Source organism: Homalodisca vitripennis, chromosome 1 (assembly GCF_021130785.1).
Source record: "Homalodisca vitripennis isolate AUS2020 chromosome 1, UT_GWSS_2.1, whole genome shotgun sequence".
Classification (NCBI taxonomy): Eukaryota; Metazoa; Arthropoda; class Insecta; order Hemiptera; family Cicadellidae; genus Homalodisca; species Homalodisca vitripennis.
In genome coordinates this window covers 94,945,711-94,967,059 of record NC_060207.1, presented here as the reverse complement: position 1 = coordinate 94,967,059, position 21,349 = coordinate 94,945,711, and the positions used below count along the sequence as shown (strand labels likewise).

At 36.8% G+C, this 21,349-nt stretch overlaps 1 protein-coding gene across 1 annotated transcript in view; it reads right to left on the bottom strand.

Annotated features, from left to right (window-relative positions):
* The window catches only part of LOC124366985 (tubulin beta chain-like), a 28,349-nt gene extending 7,595 nt beyond the window's left edge, over window positions 1-20,754 (bottom strand). Inside the window, exons 1-2 of the mRNA XM_046823635.1 lie at window positions 20,596-20,754; window positions 4,339-4,447 (exon numbers count right to left, since the gene is read on the bottom strand). Of these exons, the coding sequence (XP_046679591.1) occupies window positions 4,339-4,447; window positions 20,596-20,652 (166 nt within the window). The 5' untranslated portion in view covers window positions 20,653-20,754. The remainder of the gene's footprint in view (window positions 1-4,338; window positions 4,448-20,595) is intronic.
* Between the last annotated feature and the right edge of the window lie 595 nt (window positions 20,755-21,349).

The window sequence follows — 21,349 nt, the reverse complement described above, 5'->3', positions numbered from 1 at the left end:
GGCTGCCCTACTTAAAGGTTCACCTTGGCCAAAGCAGGAAATGTCCAAGTACACAAACGTGCACTGCATACAATAAATTAATATTAAATATAGCTTTCACAGAACTTGGAAGCTGCTACTCCAATTTTCTGTAAAGGAATGCATTCAATGCAATTAAAGGAAATATTTTACTAACCGGTAGTCTCAATAACCAAGAAACAAAATGTCACGAACTAACCTCAAAGTGTAAAAAAATCTGATTTTATCTTACAAGTGACATGTTGATTTTGTGTATTCTACGGTATATCGGTATTAATATTCGGGTGGCACTAGTTATTGCACTGCTAACTCATGAATGACGCAAAAAACGTATTTTAGGTTCATTTTATACAAGCTATTAAGAAGTTCTTAGATACTTGTGTCTTTGACGTCTAAAGAGAATAGACCTTAATCAATATGGGTATTGTGTGGCAGAAATTATGTTCGTGTAGATAGATAGTGATAATATACTCGTACAACCTTAATGGTTCAGAGTTGCAATCAATTTTAATCTTCTAATAATTGCATTATTTTGATGAATTACGTTTAAAATGTAGGTTTCCATCAAAGTATCACATTTAATGTTTTTCTGTAATATAATTACTGTTTATATCGATTGCCGCTATATAGTGCGCAACCATAACGTATGGGGGGCAACATATTTTAGCATTGGATGAAATATTTTCTCATAGACTATAACATAATGAAAGCTTTTATGTAGTGTCGTGAGAATAGAGTATAGAATAAGAAATATAGAGTGGAAAGTCCATGTTAAAAGTGGATCCGAAATTTCATTACCACGCACTTTTGCGTTGTGGTAATCAGAGCTCTAGCTCACCGGTAAAGCAAAATCCTAATTTCCGCCATTTATCACACGAAGCCAATTTCAAATCCATTAATTTGTTCTACGAGTACCGAAAATTATACATTCTGCTGATTATGGTTTATTATAAACATGTAGTCAATTGTTTTGGTTTTGAGGACCATAGCGGGTCGTTCAATAAGTCCTTAGAAAATCCTAGAGATTGAAAAACATTTTGTTCGTAAGCAGCATTATTGACTAGACAGCAATGTTAAAATGTCAGCTCGATCCATCGCGTAGTTTCATTGACGATTGAAGTGAAAAACTTTTGTTTGTTTATAACAATGGAGACAGGTGAGTTTCAAGCGGTTTTTATTTGAAAGGCTTAAGGCCGAAAGAAATCAAATCTGAGTTGGATGCAGTTCATAGCAGGTCTGCTCCTGTGTTTACAACAATTTACAATTGGGAAAACGAGTTTAAGCGTGGCCGTTCATCTACAAATGAAGAACATCGATCAGGACGACCAGTCGAAGTGTCTATTCCCGAAATGATTGAAAAAGTCCAGGACATGATTTTGAATGTTCGACGAATTAAAGTGCGCGAAGTAGTTGAGGCTACAGGGATATCTAGGTTCAGTCGCTTCAATTTTGCATGAAAATTTGTAAGTAAAACATTTCCGAGAACAATAAGAACATCGTGTGGTCGACGACCAGAATGGCTGATATAAATTCGATATAATGTATCCACCGTATTCGCCAGATTTGGCCCCCATTGCCTTTTTCCTGTTTCCGAATTTGAAAAAAATGGCTTGGCGAACTTCCCTTTACTTCAAACTACGAGGTTATTGAGCAAACGAATGTTTACTTTGAAAAACTTCCGAATTTGTATTTTTGGACGGTTTAAAGAATTTAGAAAAAAATTGGGAAAATGTATAGAGCTGAAAGGAAATTTGTAGAGAAATTAAAAAATGTGCCGATAAAATTGGTTTTCTGTTTTTTTCTAAGGACTTATTGAACGACCCTCGTACTAACAATTAAGTGTAAAATTAATATATAAAAATAAATAATTGAAAACTAAAAAAAATATTCAACACGTTCGGATTTCGTCCATCATTACGCGACATCTCATAAAAGAGAAAATAAAGGATGCCTTCACCAGGCGACAGAGCTAAGCGTGAAGCCAGTAAATATACACCAATTTATCGGAGACAATGTGAGACAGAAGAAGACCCAATTATTGTGCTAGTCAGTCCCGCCGCGCCGTGCGAACGTCGAGGTGAAACCGATCACCTGAGTCACGATTCTTCAGCTCGGCTCAGATTCATACCGACCACGATCACTACACCGCCACAGAGCTACCGGCCATTGTGTAACAGTGCTGACGAATCGATTTGTCACGCAAATTTGATATCCATTACATTCCACTTTGTGATTTAGAGCAGAAGAGGAGTTTTAAATCAGTAGGCAAAAATAACAGTTTTAAACCGAGGCCGATACCAAAAGAATTTATTGTACTTATAGCTGGTCGGTAAAGTTATTATGATAACGTCTTACTTTTAACTACCTATCTCGAAATGTGCGGACAAAATTTACGTGTACGTAAACATAGTTATCTTGAATTCGTTTAATAGTCTAGAACTTTAAGAATACCCAATGGTGTACCTTAGTTGTTATGTCTTCCCTTAAGTATGGTACCAGAACAAACATAGGTTATCCATTGTAAATATACGTAACCGAATTATATAACTTCAGTGGTTGAACATTGAAAATAAACTTTTAGTTTGAAAATATTTGAGGACAAAGAAGTTGTTTATTGAGGGGATTGAATAGATTGTCTTCATCTCCGTTCTCCGCCTGCGGCTGTCCAAGGCCGCCAGACAAAGAACCAGCCGAGGTTGGCGGCCGGGCGAAGAGCGGAACCGATGGTACGTGAGTGGATTCCGTGGTCGCTGACACCTAATGGTCCGCAGAGCGCCTGGCTTCACGGGCTTCATAAAGCCTGCCTCTATGTACTTGCTGGGCTGGATGTGCCAGCCTTCCTGGCAATTTCTCTAGGGGCATGAACTGCAAGTACGCCTACACAAATACCTTCAAATTTCACTATCCACAAATTGGAAAAATTGGCTGTCAATTTTCAACAGTAGAACTGGTGTCCCTAAAAATTATGTCAGAAGACAAAAAGAGAGTTAAAATTTCTAAGAAAAAATGCCGACAGATAAGAATTCTTAATTCCATAATAACGCATTTCTGGATCTATTGCATTGGGCCTACCCAAATTTATGCCTACGTTACTTTTCCCTTGAAGTATGGTGATAAAAAAAACAGATTTTATCCATAGAACATATACCTAATTATATAACTTCAGTGGGTGAACATTAAATTTGAACTATTAGTTTAACATTTTTATGAGCAAAGAAGTTATTTATAGAGTGTTGGTCGTCGTTCCAAATCTAGTCGTCTTAGATTGGAGTACTTACATTTTTAGAAGAATTACCATTTCTTAACTAATATTATAATTTACATCCTCCATCATTATCCTGCATTAACACCTAGTATAATATATTATATCAAAGAAGATACTCATCACAGCCTGTTCATTTGATTAAGATGAATGACGAAACTAAAGTACTACAACCGTGTTTTGAAGCATCGAATTAGATTACATAGCCTAACAATGTTCATTATGGTACAAAGGTCGAGCAATTTCTGACCAGGAAATCGCCTCTTGATGATGATGACTGCTCGTATTTTCAAGGTTCTCGAAATATCCTGAGTAATCTAATGTTTGCTCACTGTAAACGTTTTAGTAATGTGTCCCAGAGCGGTTGTGATTGGTAGTTAGGTATTAACAACGTTTGCGTAAGAGGTTGTATGCGTTTCGGAGATAGCTGTCCGAAATACCAATTGCTCTCAATTCGTATTCACAAAACTGAAGAACGGAGGAATGCAGAAGAGCCTGACGGTGAAGGTCTGCTATGGAAGTAGGCTGCATGCATTAGCAACATGCAGGCTTTGTAAGTCATCTGATAGCCCAGCGCTGCATTCCTGGCGATGTAATCAGTTCCAGGAGCTAGAGCTGTGCTGGAGCGACACGACTCCAGTGGCCTTGGAGTAACAAAAACACGACTTAAATGGCTTCGTGTCCCGGTCTAGTGCTCTATTAGGCGAGAGATAATGCGTCCGGAGACAGAAGGAGACATGTTCCTTAAAAGGGAAATGTCGGTTTTTGTTAACCGAGAAAAAATTATAATTTTTTCGGGCGCAATTTGTCAGAATCTCACGTTGATAAGCGTTAGTCAAACCTAACAAATTTGTTGTAGGACAGCATAATAGACAATAGACAGCAAACACTGTACAAATACAAATTCTATCCTAATTATTCGTTATATATTCATCATGATGATGTACGCATTGAATACATTAAAGTTACAGTAAGTCACTTCCGATGTTATACAGATGTCAATAATTAAAATTAATCAGTATACTATTTTTAACTATAGTGTATAAGTATATATTTACCTGAGGCCTCATTGTAGTAGACGTTAATCCTCTCAAGCTGCAGATCTGATGTACCTTGGTACTTGCCTGTAGGGTCGATACCGTGCTCCTCGGATATCACTTGCCAGAACTGCAACAACAAGTTAACGTTAGTCTTCGAGTGGTATTCACGGGATCAAAGGTTGGTATGACATTGAAATTCAGAATTTTATTTTCTGCGATAATATATCTCGTGCTCCTTTAAAGAGAAGTACTAGGGTAAAGAATAATATTATCAGAATCACAAGCTTTCAATAGAGAATTATAGGGGAAAAGTTGATCTCCATAACCCTAAAATCGTAAATAAAAAAAACACAATACATCAAATTAACGAGTATTACCAATTGTTAGTGGATTACTTTTACTGACCTCAAAAGTAAAAAAGGGATTAGATATAAACATATGATGAACTCCAGCTCATTTGTTTACAGCTCGTCACCGATGGGAGAACTTGCTCCATCGCCAAACAAACAACTTCTGAGAAGAATGTGTATCCACTGATGACGTACAGAGCTTGATCTATTTCGGAAAACGTTAACAAGAGAGCTGTCTGGGAAATTCCTGAGATACATTTTCACCAGTCTTCCATTTGGTACGATTTTTGTTCACTATCGACGGCTGTATCACCTTTTCAGCTTGAAGAATACATACAATAACTGTTTTTACGGCTCTTAGATACAGTTTCAGACTTCTTTATTAAAGGCAAATGAGCTAAGTTTAAAACTTATGTTTTGGAACTCTAAAGGTAGAATTGAACATCCTTAATGAAAGCCTTGGGAGTGTAAGATAAGAATAGAGAGAGGGGTCCGTAAATACTTCCTTCGTCTCGAGTGGTATCGGATGTCAAGAGCACTTGAGGATTGCGCGGTACTTCAAGTTTGATGGGCGTACAGGCTCACTTCTTCATTGGTATATATTCAGTTTCAAGTGACTATCTATCTAAGCACTGTCGGGCTCATACCTCCTGATGTGATACTCTGGGGCTGTTCTGTCGGACTTACAAAAAATTGGAGCTATGGTATAAAGTGCTGTGGTACTATCACGGTAAATTGTCGGTGCTATTGCATTAAAAGCTATGAAACATCAAAGATATTAAAATTTCCAATTATAAATTCTGTACCAGTTAGGAATGTCTTATTCGTTTGGAGGGGATCCTCTCTGATCGAGAAATCGTTGCTCTATTAGTGGCAAGAAATAAAGTCATGGTTGACAACATCGAGCGCAATTACAGCCAGACCAGTCTGAGCAGAGCGCAACGAACAAGCAGCAATTTGCATTCAAACTCCCAATCACCTGTTCCTGTTCCGAGACGGCAGGTTCACTGCCTTCTCAATCGCAATGATCGGACGTCGTGTCGTCCGCTATAATTGCTACTATAACTAATGGATTTTCCCCTGGAGAAAAAGAGTGTCATCAATCTTATAATCGCAAAGGTAAAGTAGGCATTAGTTAACAACAAAATAATTTCAGTTCAACGTGACCATTACTAATCTTAGTAGTTGTCTATATGAAAATACAATCCTCTTTTTAGCTTTAGCGTGAATTCTCTCTTCACACTAAAAGATTACTGAACAGAGCACCAGAACGACGTATTTTGTGCCAAGCTCATGTTTTGTTGTGAGTATATGCTCTAGATAGTATTCGGTTATGTGATAATAATTCGTCGGTAGATTTGCGACGATCGATGACACTATCTACCTTTCACATATTCCTTATAGACCAAGTCGTACTGAATACTGATGGCTCTGAAAGCTCTTGGGTTGTAAACAATGGAAAGCTAGGTTATTACGCCTCATAATTGTTAGAATTGCCGACTTCGAAATGCCGGTAGACACCATTTCTCTTTCACACTAACGGCTCAGATTTTCTCCAAGACCGCGGTGATTACCGAGCCCGAGAAGCAGCGTCACCAGAGATCCTGAGCTCCTAGGGCACTAAATGCTGAACACTAGCGGTATTTATACGGCCAGCAGCCACGAGGGAGACACGGCACTACTCTCGGCACGTGGAATGTATCAGCCCGCGGCTATTCCAGGATGTTTCCGGGCCCATCAGTTAGCCCCACACGCACATGCACCAACTGTCTCCTCTGCCGTGTCTCCTACTGATTAAAATAACCCTTCATTTCGATTTACAAACGAAAATAATTTTTTATAGGCAATAAAAATGTCACTGATAATTAACACGTTAATATTGTAACATATCACATCAAAATGTAAATCATGTCACATAATCTATTCGTAACCTCTTCAGCTTCTATCATTCACAACAGATTCAACAACTTGGGGATTTAAATTCTCTACTGCTTTTGATGAAGAGAGCACGAAAGTTTCGCTCAGTACTTCTTCGCATACTTCTTAACGAACCACTTAAATCTTTCATTATTTTGCCAAATACATTAAATCGATTTTTAATACTGATAAATACTGTCATTTTGTATCTGACCTTCAGTATAACTAAAGAACTTCATAGTGTAACGTCAAAATGACCTTTTGATCACAGAAAATAATAATTCAAGACCCAAGTCAAATCGGTTGCTTTCCTTCTTCGCCCTCATGACTATTAATTACGACGTTGCATCTGATTGCACCCGTAATAGCTGAGAAAATATTAACGTAAATAGCGAAACTTCTTGTGCCCCACATTCCAGAGAAAGTCTGTCCCTTTCCTTTCTCCCTTCTCATATCAAAACGAATGGAATCGGGAGCTCCGCTTCGGGCGGATCGTTGGAGCGGAACGGGGACCTTCAGGCACGAGGAGGCAGTTTAAACAAAAACGCTCACTATCTTTCAATTCCAGTCTTACCACATACGTGCCACAGCAAGAAATTGTATTCTCACGAAAGTGCGACTGAAACATAAGAACAAACATAATGGCGTATGTTTTATAAAGGCACTTTTGATCTCCACCACCTCACCCTTAGTGCTATCGTTATCTACGTGGGGCCGCACCCTATTTATCGCTTTCTCTGGAACGCTTGAAAAAGTTCAGAGTAATCAACTGATTATACGAACACTCATAATTCGACAAATGAATCCAAGCAACGGTACAAAGTTATGCGGCGTTGTCTCCAACGTAATAAGACCAACAATAACGACGGTTATACATGTTGACAAAGAAAGGCTCGAACAGTGCAGTTGGTGCAGTGAGTGAACTGAACATTGGGATAGGCAGGAAACAAAGCCTGTCGATTAGTGTAATTGAAGATAATTGTACCCCAGTAGCTAGCTGTCGGAAGGCTGGACGTACACAGACAAGAGGCACGATTCCTAAAGACGCTAAACGTCTAGACTACCGACTATCGATTGTCTGTGCGATAAGTCGGATATTGTCGGGAAACAGATTTTTTGTACCAACAAGAGGTGTTAAATACTAATTTATTTTCTAACGAGGAGGGGCAATTTCCAAACGTCTTGATTCCAGAATTGTTGCGGTGGGAGAAAATCCCAGGTGGCATTCTTTTTACAAATCAACCCCCTAAAATTAAGTTTCCTCTCATAATTAATAGGTTCTATACTTCCTTTACGTAGTTTATTAGAATTCACGTCATTTCGTCATTTCAAAGCAAGAATATTCAATAATGCAACACCACAATAACAACATAAAAAATAACCGTTACCAAATCATTGCATATTCTTTAGATCTTATAAGTATTAAATATTATACGTAGCCATTTCGATACTACCAGAAACTTCTGGAAAGACCATTCACCGAATCTACAGTATTTATATTGCATTTGTATACCAAATTATTTTACAAGAAATTAAATTGCTAATTGTTGTCCAATTTGTACAAAAATATGTAGAGGGGTGCAACTGATTTAAAACAATTATAATTCAGTTATCTGTATTCAGATCTGTGATCGATACACACTCAATACTAAATTTGTATGAAATGAAGACCACCCATTCACTCCTTACTTACGGAGCATGTGGGCAATTTCAATGCGTAATGGAGTTAATTTTACTTTTCCAGTCTTAACTAACACCTCGGACTAGGGTTTGCTTTTAATGGACAATGAATTTAGACTTGGGAGTTCTGGCGATTATACCATCTGGACCAATGAGTCTGATCCGGTGAGCACAGGAGAAGACAACAGTGTCTATGGTTTCATAGCGCAATTCAACGGCCAAACCAAGTATTACGATTGATGGGGGACCTAGTTCAACACTAGCTATTTGTGTTGATTATTTCTAGTTACTAAGCTCAGTGACACATTGTCTTTGCTATTGAGTTTTTGGACTTTATCTAATACTCCGAGAAATATAGTGGTTTCTTATTACCTTAGTCCAGCATCTCTACAGGCAACTTCCAAGAAAACAATTTCTGAGTGGCAGGAAATGGCCGTGTTAATGGCAGGAAATCAAATCTTAATAAAATGGACGGCGGAAAATGATTTAACGTCAGGAAATGTCAAATAAATTGTTGTTTTTTTCACAATGTCTCGCTAACTGCGCGACTGACAACTGGTCGACAGGAAGCGGATGTCGTTCGCCACAACTTTGCGGCAAAGACAACTTCCTCTGTCTCGCTTCTTGCAATAAAATTAGAAGCACGTGTTTTATTAACAAATTGTAAACAGCTATCACTTTAAAAGATGTATCTTTACCGAGAAAATAATGAAGCGAATAAGAATCATATTTTTGTAGATGCCGACACTAACACGTGCTGATTAAGAAGATGTTCCAATATAGTTTGAAACATGTTTTAATTTTACTTGTATAACATTGGACCTATAACGTTGATTTACCCATAATAAATTCATAGATATTGGTTGGAAACGAGAGCGAGAAGATCACAACAAGCCAGCAAAGTCCTTTTAGTATTCTTGGCGCATCATTACAATCTTATTGCCTATACAGGTGAACTGCTGGTGGCGAGATTCCCAGCAGCTATAGCCATGTCCGACTGACTCACGTCCTTCTGGGATGTTGTCACGTCCATCGTCGCGTCGTGCCTCTGGCTCTGGCTGCCACATTTGAATCTTCAGAAATGATTTATCTCGAGTCGAGGCCCGCCGCAGGCCCACTTTCTACGGTACTTGGGTCACAAGGCGGCGCCCCATCGTGCGTGAGCTTTCATCGAGCCCGGAAGACAGCAGACATTCACCGGTAGGAATTTAGGGTTGCAGCGATCCTAGTAGAGTATAGCCTATCATTGACTGAGAGAATCGTGGTCTCTTGTACAGCTCGGTCAGTTCAGAGTTTCTTCGGGTTATGAAAAGTGTCAAACAGATTGTACCGCATGTACTGACGAAACCCAGAGTCAAGTTAATAACAAACAGTTGTGTGTCGAAGTACGCGGGGGTCCAAAGTGATTAGACTGATCCAATCCTGTCACCCACCGCACATAACTAATAGAGTGAACACCACAAACCGCACACACCGAGACAGTAAGATAGATTCCGGTGTTCTGATAACACATAACAATAGCAAATATTCGAAAATCCTTTCAAATCACACATCGTCAATAATGAACTTTAAACATAGGATTTCTAATTATAATATTTTCAAGATATAAACTACGACATACATATGACAACTGTGCAGTGTTAGGCCTACTATGTTCAGTTCTCCAGTGCACGGCTAGTGAGTTACAGAACTTTAATTTACAAGTAATGCTGTGTGTACGTAAAACCTTGTATGTTACTAATGACAAAATCCGCACAAGTTCTCATATTATTTGTATATTTTTAAAGGAAGAGTGCAACAATACTCTTGTGTTGTGTAATATTTTAAAGGAAGAGTGCAACAATACTCTTGTGTTGTGTAATATTTTAAAGGCTCAATTTATTATAGACTTCCAATTACAGACATGTCCAAAGTTTATTGCCGCCAATGGTAACATTAATATCAGTGTAATTACCTAGAAAAGTCATACCACGTTAGACCCGCCTGCACTGTTATTAACAATCATAAACCGGTCAGCTGACCGCACCTATTTGAATCGTCCAATCAACTTCAAATTGTCTTTTTGTTATGCCACATTTTATTGCGGTTTTATTTCTAATCGAAATATTGCCGGTTTTACTTCCAAGTATCGCAGTTCAATCAGCCAGAACCGGTTCCGGACTGTTAAAGTCGGTGGCAGTAAACCTGCTAACGGTTACTGCACTCAACTTGCCTGGGATCAGCTGTCGAACGTTTTTGTATCAACCCTGCTTGATATTTATGATAAGTGAGTAGGGGTTGAAAGTAACCAAGAAAACCTCAACATTTTATGAAAGCGGACAGTCAATATATTTTATTTCTGAATGCGAACAGTCGGCCATACGCGGCTCCCATTTTAATTGTTAAAAGTATTACAGTAATGCAATCTTAACTTTTCTTATCTACTTTTACTTGTGTCAGTCTAAATTTAATTTTTCAATATCGGACATCTTACTTCAATTCCAGTAAGGAATTATTGTCCCTTTCTCATTGATCGCAGTCATAACAAATAGCAAATATTGCAATCGAAGTTGAATCATTGTCTTGCCAGTAAAGAAGAAGAAACACTTACAAACACCCAAACGGACATTGCAAACTCGTTTCTCGATATTTGAAGTTTGAAACTTGAAGAGCGTTCTAAGGAAGTTTACTACATGTATTTCACGGTCAGAAATAGTGTTTATAGTGGTTGGGATGATGAACATAACCTCAAAACTTCTTGTAGGTTAGGTTCTCACCCGACTCTGGTCGGTGTCATAGGTAATTAATCTTAGAGGTCAAAAGTCAAGTGTTGGTGACCTACTTCTGACAAAGGTAGAAGTTTATAAAAGTTTTGAAGGCACGCGTCGGGACGGATGGCATGGAGATGCAGTATTGCCGTGTGTGGCCCGGCGGAGGAGAGCGGGAGGACAGATGTTACAGTTGGTTGTGGTGTCAAGGTAGCTCAGTACCGACGGTACAAGTCCATTTAAGGGCGTAGGGCGGCTTGTCTGTACGAGAACTGCATCTCAAGTGTAGCAGTGGCGACAGACAACTGGGCCGAGAAGCGTACAAGGGTTTCTGCTGGAGAAGGATTCCGAGTGGAAGATAAATATGGACCTTGATGAATAATGTATGGCTTCCAAATAGGTCAAATTTTAATCTTATATGAGGGTTACACAGTTCGGAGCATACCACATGTACAAAAATTACCTTTATAACATTACAATATAAAATAATCTGGTATCTTTGCGCTTTTTAACAAACGTTTTAAAATTCAACCCCAGTCTAAATTCCAACCCAATCTCGACCAGAATTAGTGAGTATCGAAATTGAATCTTATTTCAAACAAGGAAGAGAGAAACTGAGGATGCATATTGTGAACGTAAAATATGAAATGTTCTACAAATGCTATGCAAAGCTAAAAAAGGTTTGTGGAAGTCGAAAAGATAAGGAAGAAAATAGTTCTGTTTCAAAGAGGAAAAGAGTAAAAGTTTTTAATAAAATAGATTTTAGACACTTTAAACTATGTGTCTTGTTACTTGTGAGTTCTGAATTTCATTTATCGTTGAATGTCAGTGCACAAATATGAATACTATTGACGTTGATCTTCTTTTCTTATTTTACAATATTTAGATTAATGAACCCTCTCCCATAGTGAAACAGGCATAAGTAATAATACTGTTCTCATTATTATTCTGAGGTATGATAATTTGGTTATCATTCAAATTTGCCCACTTTTACACTATCCAGGTTTACTGTGATCGCAGAAGCCAAGAACACTGGAGTGAGAAAGATGAACTGCCATTTCTATGATATAATCAACAGAAGGCATTTGGTGAGCTATAAATGACATTTATAGTTACGACTGAGCTACAGTGAGAGATTAAAACATATTCACAGGGATCAAAGAGCAAAATGGCTTCCGTTTTTACTTAAGAAGATTTTAACTAACATTGTTAGTTTTCACATTCCTGACGAACTTAATTTATAACTGCAGATGCATATCTCATAATTAGAGCTTCGCTGTAATTGTTATATTGGAAATTACAATCCCACCAAAGTAGAACACACGATGAAGATATCAATAAAAGTGAACAACCAACGTTTAACTAGGCTGTGCTGTGGGAAGTAGGCAAGCTCCACGCTTAGTTGTACCGCGGAAGGACAGACCGTGCAAACATTGATGTACCGTGGTTATTTGTGGTCGTGAAGATACCGTTACCTCCATTCTGTACTCAGCCAGCAGTTAAGAGGCTCAACTCCGGCAGGTCTTGGGATGAATTCTAGAATTATTACCAATGGAAGAAATCGAGGTGCAACTGATGTGTTGCTGTTAAAATTTTATAAATATATATACTTGACGATCCCACCTGACCTTTAAAATACTAATTAAGAGAACATACAAAATTTGCAACTACTACAATACTTTTTTTATTTTATCGATATCCACTTAATACTGGATCGCCACTTAGAATCTTTTGTCATTTACGAGGTTCTTTAATCTTTAATCTTCAAGTTAGATTTAATGTAACCGCCTGTACGTTGTTCATTTTGAGAAATCACATCTATACATTTTACGCTCAAAAACACTTGATAATTATTAATCCGAATCCAAAACTTCTGCCTTCATAATGATGATTAAGTTATGAAATTAATCGTGACATCCTCTAAAGGTACTCATGTAAAACTCTAGAAGTTTGTCAGTAATTGTCTATTAAGAACTAAAAAGCTATCATATGGTTTGGTCACTAAGGCAAGACCGATTAAACACCATATACATAACATATTATTCTTTCCATTGCTAATTAAATATTATACTACATAAAACCTTTAAAAGGATCACAGTACTGCACTGGGCGCTTAGGAACGGCATTGAGTTTATATTTTACCGCCGTTTTGTTAAGAGAACAGTGATTATAGAAGTGTTCCAGCCCCAGCCATGTTGTATCAACATTACAGTTCAACGCCTCTGCCCCTGGTCTATTTCATCCAGACACCATTTCTCAGGCGTGTAGAAGTGAGCATCGTGCATCGCCGCGCCGTGTTTAGAAGCCACACAAACACGCTAGTCCATGTGGCCTGTGTTGCGGGAAACCTTATCACTTCCTTCCGGCCGACCACGGCCACTTCCGGTCACTGATACCCCTTCTGCCCCGAGTACCCCGCCCCTGATAACGCCGGACGGACCTTTAATTGCCCTCTGGCTTCCTAAAAACCATGCAACATCATGGGAAACCCAACAATGAACAGTTGCCTTGTCTAATAAGGAAAGAAGATACGGCTAATCAATTCTGTTCGGTTAATAAACATAGCTTAAACAGCTATAAAAGTTAATTGTTCACAGCATGCGGCACTTTTTCTCATAACTATTTAAATATAAAACTAAAACTTACTCTCTTTATTTCCCAAACAGTTATGTTTTTAACTATGTAGTTGTCTGTTTATAACAAGACAAATCATAACAATGATTTATGTGTAATTTTATGTCATACTCTCAATTTAGGATACTACTTATTTGACAAAAATTGTTTTTGCCTATTTGGAGTCGATAATCATACAAAACTATGCACTAAAGCGGACATGTGTATGTAGTCCAAATTTGTAATAGGATAAATTTAAAACACGTCACATCAAGGTTTCACGTTGTCCCGTGACAAAGAGTGAAATTAGGCACTTATTATTCCTCCACTCCGAAAGAACTGCCCACCCCAACAACTACATTCGACCTCCGGGACGTGTCGAGGGCCAGATACGTATGTTTAGTTTTATAGCACTCAATTTGCTGGACTGAGTTATATTTTAGAAATTACGGTACGGAAATTTATGTGAATCGTGATCAGAATAAACTAAAATATTTTTATGGCCGTAAATCTATAATGTGTATTTATTACAACAGGCTAAAGATATTTCTATATATCAAAATTCTTGAATCTGTAGCATTACGTTTCGGTTAACGCTCTCGATACACCACTGTTAATAAATCTGCTCAATCACTTCGGTTCAGAGGTAATCAGTCAGCTTAACATTCTCGATAGGGCACTAGTACTGTTCTAGGCTGCTCAATCGTTTCAGTTCAGAGGTAATCAGTCAGCTTAGCATTCTCGATAGAGCACTAGTACTGTTCTAGGCTGCTCAAACAGTTCGGTTCAGAGGTAATCAGTGAGCTTAGCATTCTCGATAGAGCACTAGTACTGTTCTAGGCTGCTCAATCAGTTCAGTTCAGAGGTAATCAGTCAGTTTAGCATTCTCGATAGGGCACTAGTACTGTTCTAAGCTGCTCAATCAGTTCAGTTCAGAGGTAATCAGTCAGCTTAGCATTCTCGATAGGGCACTAGTACTGTTCTAGGCTGCTCAAACAGTTCGGTTCAGAGGTAATAAGTCAGTTTAGCATTCTCGATAGAGCACTAGTACTGTTCTAGGCTGCTCAAACAGTTCGGTTCAGAGGTAATCAGTGAGCTTAGCATTCTCGATAGAGCACTAGTACTGTTCTAGGCTGCTCAATCAGTTCAGTTCAGAGGTAATCAGTCAGCTTAGCATTCTCGATAGGGCACTAGTACTGTTCTAGGCTGCTCAAACAGTTCGGTTCAGAGGTAATCAGTCAGCTTAGCATTCTCTCTAGAGCACTGGTGCTGTTCTAGGCTCCTCTTTCAGTTCAGTTTAGAAATATGACCTGACAGAAACTGGATTGCAATGGGTCAACCAATTAGGTTAATGTAGCAACTTGTTCTCGGTGCAGAGCTGTAATCCATCTAGTTTGAGGCCAGGTTTCTGGGGATTAGGGCAATGAGATTTGACCACAGACTGAATTCTAAGCTCCGCACGATTCTGCCACTCGGGCACGTGAACTCCATCAAGTCCATTTCTGTTCAAATTGAGTGTTTGTTGTGGTATTTCTAAACAAAGAACGAACATATTTTACTATAGTTTATTATCAAATTCCAATTAACTAATGTAGTATTCAAAAAAACTTATACCTTTACCCATGCCCATCTTGGTCGTTAGAAAAAGTTTGAATTGGAACATAGTCTGTTAAAACCCCGAGTTATATGTGAAAATTATCAAGCAAGTAAAGTAAAATGGTTATCATTTATTATGGTTTACTTTTATTGATTCCAATTACTGCGGTTTGTGACTTATCAACAATTTTGCCTTATAAATTGACCTTGACCGTAGTTTAAGTTTGCTATTTTTCAAATAAAGTAACGTGTATTAGATCGCCATGTTATTTCAACGATAACCAACCCTAGTCTAAAGCAAGCATTGTTGTGATGACCAATTTCACTTTTTAAAGTGCTGTTCGATTTTATATTTGATCGTTGAAAAAAGATCTAAACTATTTATAACCAAATTTACTGAAGAACATCAGAAGACGTGAGAATTGAGTTTGTCAATTCAGTACAATCAGGCCAATATTTGTGTGCTTCGGTTCTCACATATAAATCCATTAGTTGCCTTGATCAGTAGAGGGCACAATCGTATCCATTAATGGTTTTATCAAGATCAACCCACAGTACAAGTAATAGCACGGCAAACACGGGCATCGTGTTCTGTCGTCACATCATTCCAATAACCAAAAAGGTTTCGACGTTTCCTGTATAAATACTCTAATTTTTGCACGTTTTATTGTACACATCACACATTGTAAAATAATATAAATACCATTTATTAAGGAAAGAAAGATTTATTACTATTATTTATTTATTTTTTAAGTGAAGATTTCATTTTAATGGTTTACTTAATCACACTTTTGTTTAGAGTAAAATATTTAAAATCAGAAATCTGAATAGTTTTATTTTTTTAAGCTGAATACCGGGAATATTATAATTTATACTATTACATTAATACAATTCCATAGTAAATAGCAGCAGTACATACATAGCAGTACATAGGTGTCTCTTTTGCATTTTTCCAGCTGGGTCTAGTTGGAACCCTAATGAATTGTGTTCAGTTTAGTGTTCAGTCAGACAGACCGCCCAGTCTGCATTTATTTGTCTAGGCAGTAATTAGAAATAAGAGAGACAGGGGTTGTACAGTCTGGTACTAACGAAAGTTGGCTTCTTTTCTTATAAAAGAAAGTATGACTTTACTCTCAGATTCTTGGTGTTTAATTTTCCAAGCTATTTTTCATACGTAGCCTAAATATTCAAGTAATGTAAATATTATACTGGATTAAAGGATGGCGATGACTTTTTAAGCGCCCACTCAAATCGTAATGTCTCTTTACGTAACACTTTCTGGTAAACTAAGATTTTTGTTTACTTATTTGACGTCTAAAAAATTAGTAACCGGCCTATTACGCACAGATCCGCACATATAGTGGGATATAAAATATTTAAAAATAATGTAAATGTTAAGCTTGATCTAAAACACAAATTATAACGATTAAAGTCAATTTACTTCTGCCTCTTCGAATAATAATTTAATGAGGGACTGTAAACTCGTAAACTTAAGAGGGGAGGATAACTGACTGGTATATGAAACTCCGGAACAAATACTGTTGAACCTTTCTCTCACATCTTTCTGCAGTACAAAAGTGTTTTCGCTGCATTAAACAGGTTATACAGTAATAACCTGTAAACCTCTAAACTAAGTAATTTTTAAGTAAATATATTTTTGATAAATGCGAACTTGCTTCGATGTATAGGAAAGGTCAAGCGTTTTATATCAATACAATGGTTTATAATTAAGTTATGTTATTAGAAAATTATAAACCTAGACGTTGGTGTATTAAAAACTAGAAAATAGATATAATACGATAATGTTTGATTTTAGTTGCAAGTCTAGTTTGCTTTATTCTAACTCGTATCGACATAAAAACAAGATCCAACGTTTCATATTAAAGCATGGTTTATGATTACGTTATTTTATTAGACCACTATGACCAGACCTTGATGTTTGTCAAAATAGTATACATATAATTAAAAATTAATAATAAAGGTAACGGATGTCTTAATTTGCCATGCGAACTTAGGGCTAATAAGCATTCTCTGACGCTTAAACTGGGGACCAACGACTAAAAGGTGACTCCCGAACCACCACGAATGACTGGGTAGGTTGCAAGGAAAGCATCCCTCACCCATCCATGTAGCAGCCACGCTCTATGATGCTTATGTTGCTTGACGTACCTACTACACTGTGCCAATGGCAAGGTTTTAATGACAACCAACCGCTCTTGGTACAGATGTATGTTTAAACCAGACAGTTTTAGTGTTCGAAACTGCTCTCCAATTTTCGTGTACAATTGTTCGATACTGGTCGCGACACCGCTCTTGGTACAGATGTATGTTTAAACCAGACAGTTTTAGTGTTCGAAACTGCTCTCCAATTTTCGTGTACAATTGTTCGATACTGGTCGCGACACCGCTCTTGGTACAGATGTACGTTTAAACCAGACAGTTTTAGTGTTCGAAACTGCTCTCCAATTTTCGTGTACAATTGTTCGATAATGGTCGCGACACCGCTCTTGGTACAGATGTATGTTTAAACCAGACAGTTTTAGTGTTCGAAACTGCTCTCCAATTTTCGTGTACAATTGTTCGATACTGGTCGCGACACCGCTCTTGGTACAGATGTATGTTTAGACTAGACCGTTTTAGAGTTCGAAACTGCTCTCCAATTTTCGTGTACAATTATTCGACACTAGTCGCGACACAGCTCTTGGTACAGATGTATGTTTATACCAGACAGTTTTAGTGTTCGAAACTGCTCTCCAATGTTCGTGTACAATTGTTCGACACTGGTCGCGACAAAACCCTTGCTACCATTCAGATAACCAACTTCTACTGTTAGACACAAACACTTGCGCAATTTCTTACAAATAATAATCAATAATCTATTGGTATATGTAAGTTACATAATTTTAACCCACATTATCCTACTCCTACATATATAGGACACCACGGTATTTAAAATTGTCAACCGCTGCAAAAGTTACTGTTATTTGCTAAAACATAATTTTAACACTTGAATTCCTACAGAATAATTCATTTAACGAATCTGCTCATATACATAACAGATTATTTAATATTTAAAAATAATATTTTGCAATTTCATTACAATAGAGTTAATTATTATTGTTTGTTATTTAGCTCGTTTCGACGTATACAAAGTATTGTCTGAGCGCCTGGATTTTTAAAACGCAAATGGAAACCTGTACTGCAATTTGTATTGTTAAAATTGTTTGGGCTCTTACGGATTTTTAATCATGGATGTTCAGAGCTGCCAAGAAAACTAATGTAGATATCGTGGTAAAGATGTTGTTTAAACATATGAATGGTACATGGTTTTAAAAAAACGTTAATAGATAAAAAATGTTGCTCTATTGTCCTTTATACATGATTCAATTACTGTGATCGGCAGTCCTACAGATTTCTTAGAAATATCCAAACTTAAAACGTTAAGGAGAAATATTATTAAAGTTTTACTGAAAATGTATTGTAGTCAACATTTCAACATATGAGTTATTGATCTATTAAGAATCAATGGTACTTATTACTCATATTTTGGTTAATTTTTATTTGCATACCTTATTATTGAGGCTTGTTTTCCATATAGCCAACTCCTATGAATCCTCATTGTCGAGTTTAGGAAAAAGGATTGTGGATTATAAAAGGGCATTTCCAATAAAAAAAACGCGAAAACCTTTTACAAAAACTATAAATCATTCTATATCCAACATCCAAAACCTCATATTTTCGTTATTCAAGGGTTACCAAAATTAATGTTATTATTTTTATCGTCTCATCGATATTTTTGAAATGGTTTATTGAATTCGTACATGGATTATCTGAAAATTTTGAAATTATACGATACTTCCGTTTTTACCAAGAACAATTTCCAAACTTAACTGTAAGAAATAAATACCATTTGTTTCCAGATCATGTTGTTGCATAATGGGTTTCAAGTGTCTTGGATGTTAAAATGAGTTACGGAGTTTGAAATTTCAGTATAATGACACGACAAGAATTTGATTTGATTTGAAAAATGATGAAAACTCAAAAACTGTATTAAAGATTTATATTTCTATGAAAGTATACTTAGAAATTTGTTTTCCCGTTTACATTACTTATGTTCTAATAAAATAGCATACACTTTACAGTGATAGAATAGAATCATTACTGAGGAATGTAAAACTGCTAAGTGGTTCTAATGTAAGTTAAAACTGATAACCGAGATATCGTTATAACTGATACACTAACACTGAGACAATTGTACTACGCTGTATCACTTGACATTGTACTGAGATACTGTCTCTGATAAAAGAGCAGGCCAGCTGGAGTTATTATGTAATGGCAACACAGTTGTTGAAAGCTGTTGAAAGTTATCGTGCTGCAAATAGGATAATGATTTCAATTTTAAAAGGCACCGTTAAAAACCTCATTGTCTGACTTAATCCAGTTAAATTAGAGCAGTTTCTAAAAAATATTGCAAAGTAATACATTTAAAATTAAATTAGTTACTCATATAAACTTTTGTAAAAACTTTGATTGCTTTCAGTCTAAACCCATTCTTAAATTATAATATTTTTCGTTAATTGATTTACGCATATACTTATAGCTGTTTTAACCCGATTAAAAGGTTACTTATATGACTTATGAGGAAATGTGCAAATAAAATGTACACAGAATGATTAAGAAAGATTAAAAATTTGAAATTTCCTTATTAATTGTTGGGGCTCTGTCTAAACGGTTGTGTTGTAACTCAAGAATATTTATTTCAAGACTCAATGTAAGTTTAATCTAATGAGAAATTACTAACTCAAACAATATTTCATATCCAAATGCAGTTTTTACATTTAAATAGTTGATTCACATGGACAAGCAGACACCTGTCCTTCGCTTTATAGAGACGCTAGCTAGCTCTAACAATACTTCAGTTTTACTACAACCCATAAACCGTTTTGTTTCCTTTCTTGTATAAAATTGCATTATTTTGTTTATTTATAAGTGGTATTTTAACTACAGTACCGTATATTTTACAATTATAATAAAAACTGAATTAATTTATGTATACAATTAATTATGTTAGATAACTTTATACGAGGTAGTCTTTACTCAAATTGACGGAAGTTGTGCACTTGTAGTTTAATTTTTTTTTTAATTTAATTGCTCGAAGGTCTATTTACAAAATTATTGTGCTAATAAACCAATTACCGAAACATTTACAAGTTAATGTTGTATTACATTCAGCTATTCTAACGCATTCAGTAGGGAGGAATAAATAATTCTATTAGAAAACCCCATTCAAGGCAGTTATAACAAATCCAATTAAATCCCACTACTAGTTCTTAACATTTATTCCTAAACACAAATATTCAAAATTATGTTACCTTGGCTCCAATCTGATTTCCGCACTGTCCAGCTTGGAGATGAACGATTTCCCTCATGTTTGTTCTTGCGGTCTGCGATCACCAGTGTACGGACGAGGACGGCAGAGTGAGGTTAGCACGCCGGCAGCTGAGCGGAGCGGACTGAGCGTTACCAACCTTGCGCACACAATATCCCTCACTTCCCCACCTTCCCAGCCACCACTACCACCATTATCTGAGTTAGTCACCTCTGTACCGATAACCAATTGCTCAGTGGAGTGTACTTAGTTAGTAACAGACTAACGACTCGTTGAAAGTCCCAGTTTTGTTTACTGACTTTTCTAAAAACATCTTAATAACTGTAATTTTCATTAATGGCTATTCACTAAAACCCTAAGGCATTTGCCTCCACCTTGTGCTTCCAGGTCGGTGAACTCTAATTCAGCATTTTAATTATACAATCCTGATTATGTCTTGTAAACACCTTGTGAAATGAATTTTATTGCTCAGAAAGGTTGAACCCACATTACAGAGAAAATTCCTCGTCGATTTATGTTATCATTAGACTTTTAATTTCTTTTTACAGAACTTTGTTCAATGTTTAATTTCTTTATTGTACAATTAAGTTTTCATCTATGACATATTAAGCCTAACGTCAGCCCAATCACTTTAAAATTATTTTTGTGTGGAATTATCTCATCCTCACGATACAAGGTATTAGATTGCGATGAAGGTACAACGCAGAGATGAATAGACAGATGGACGTTCTACCCTC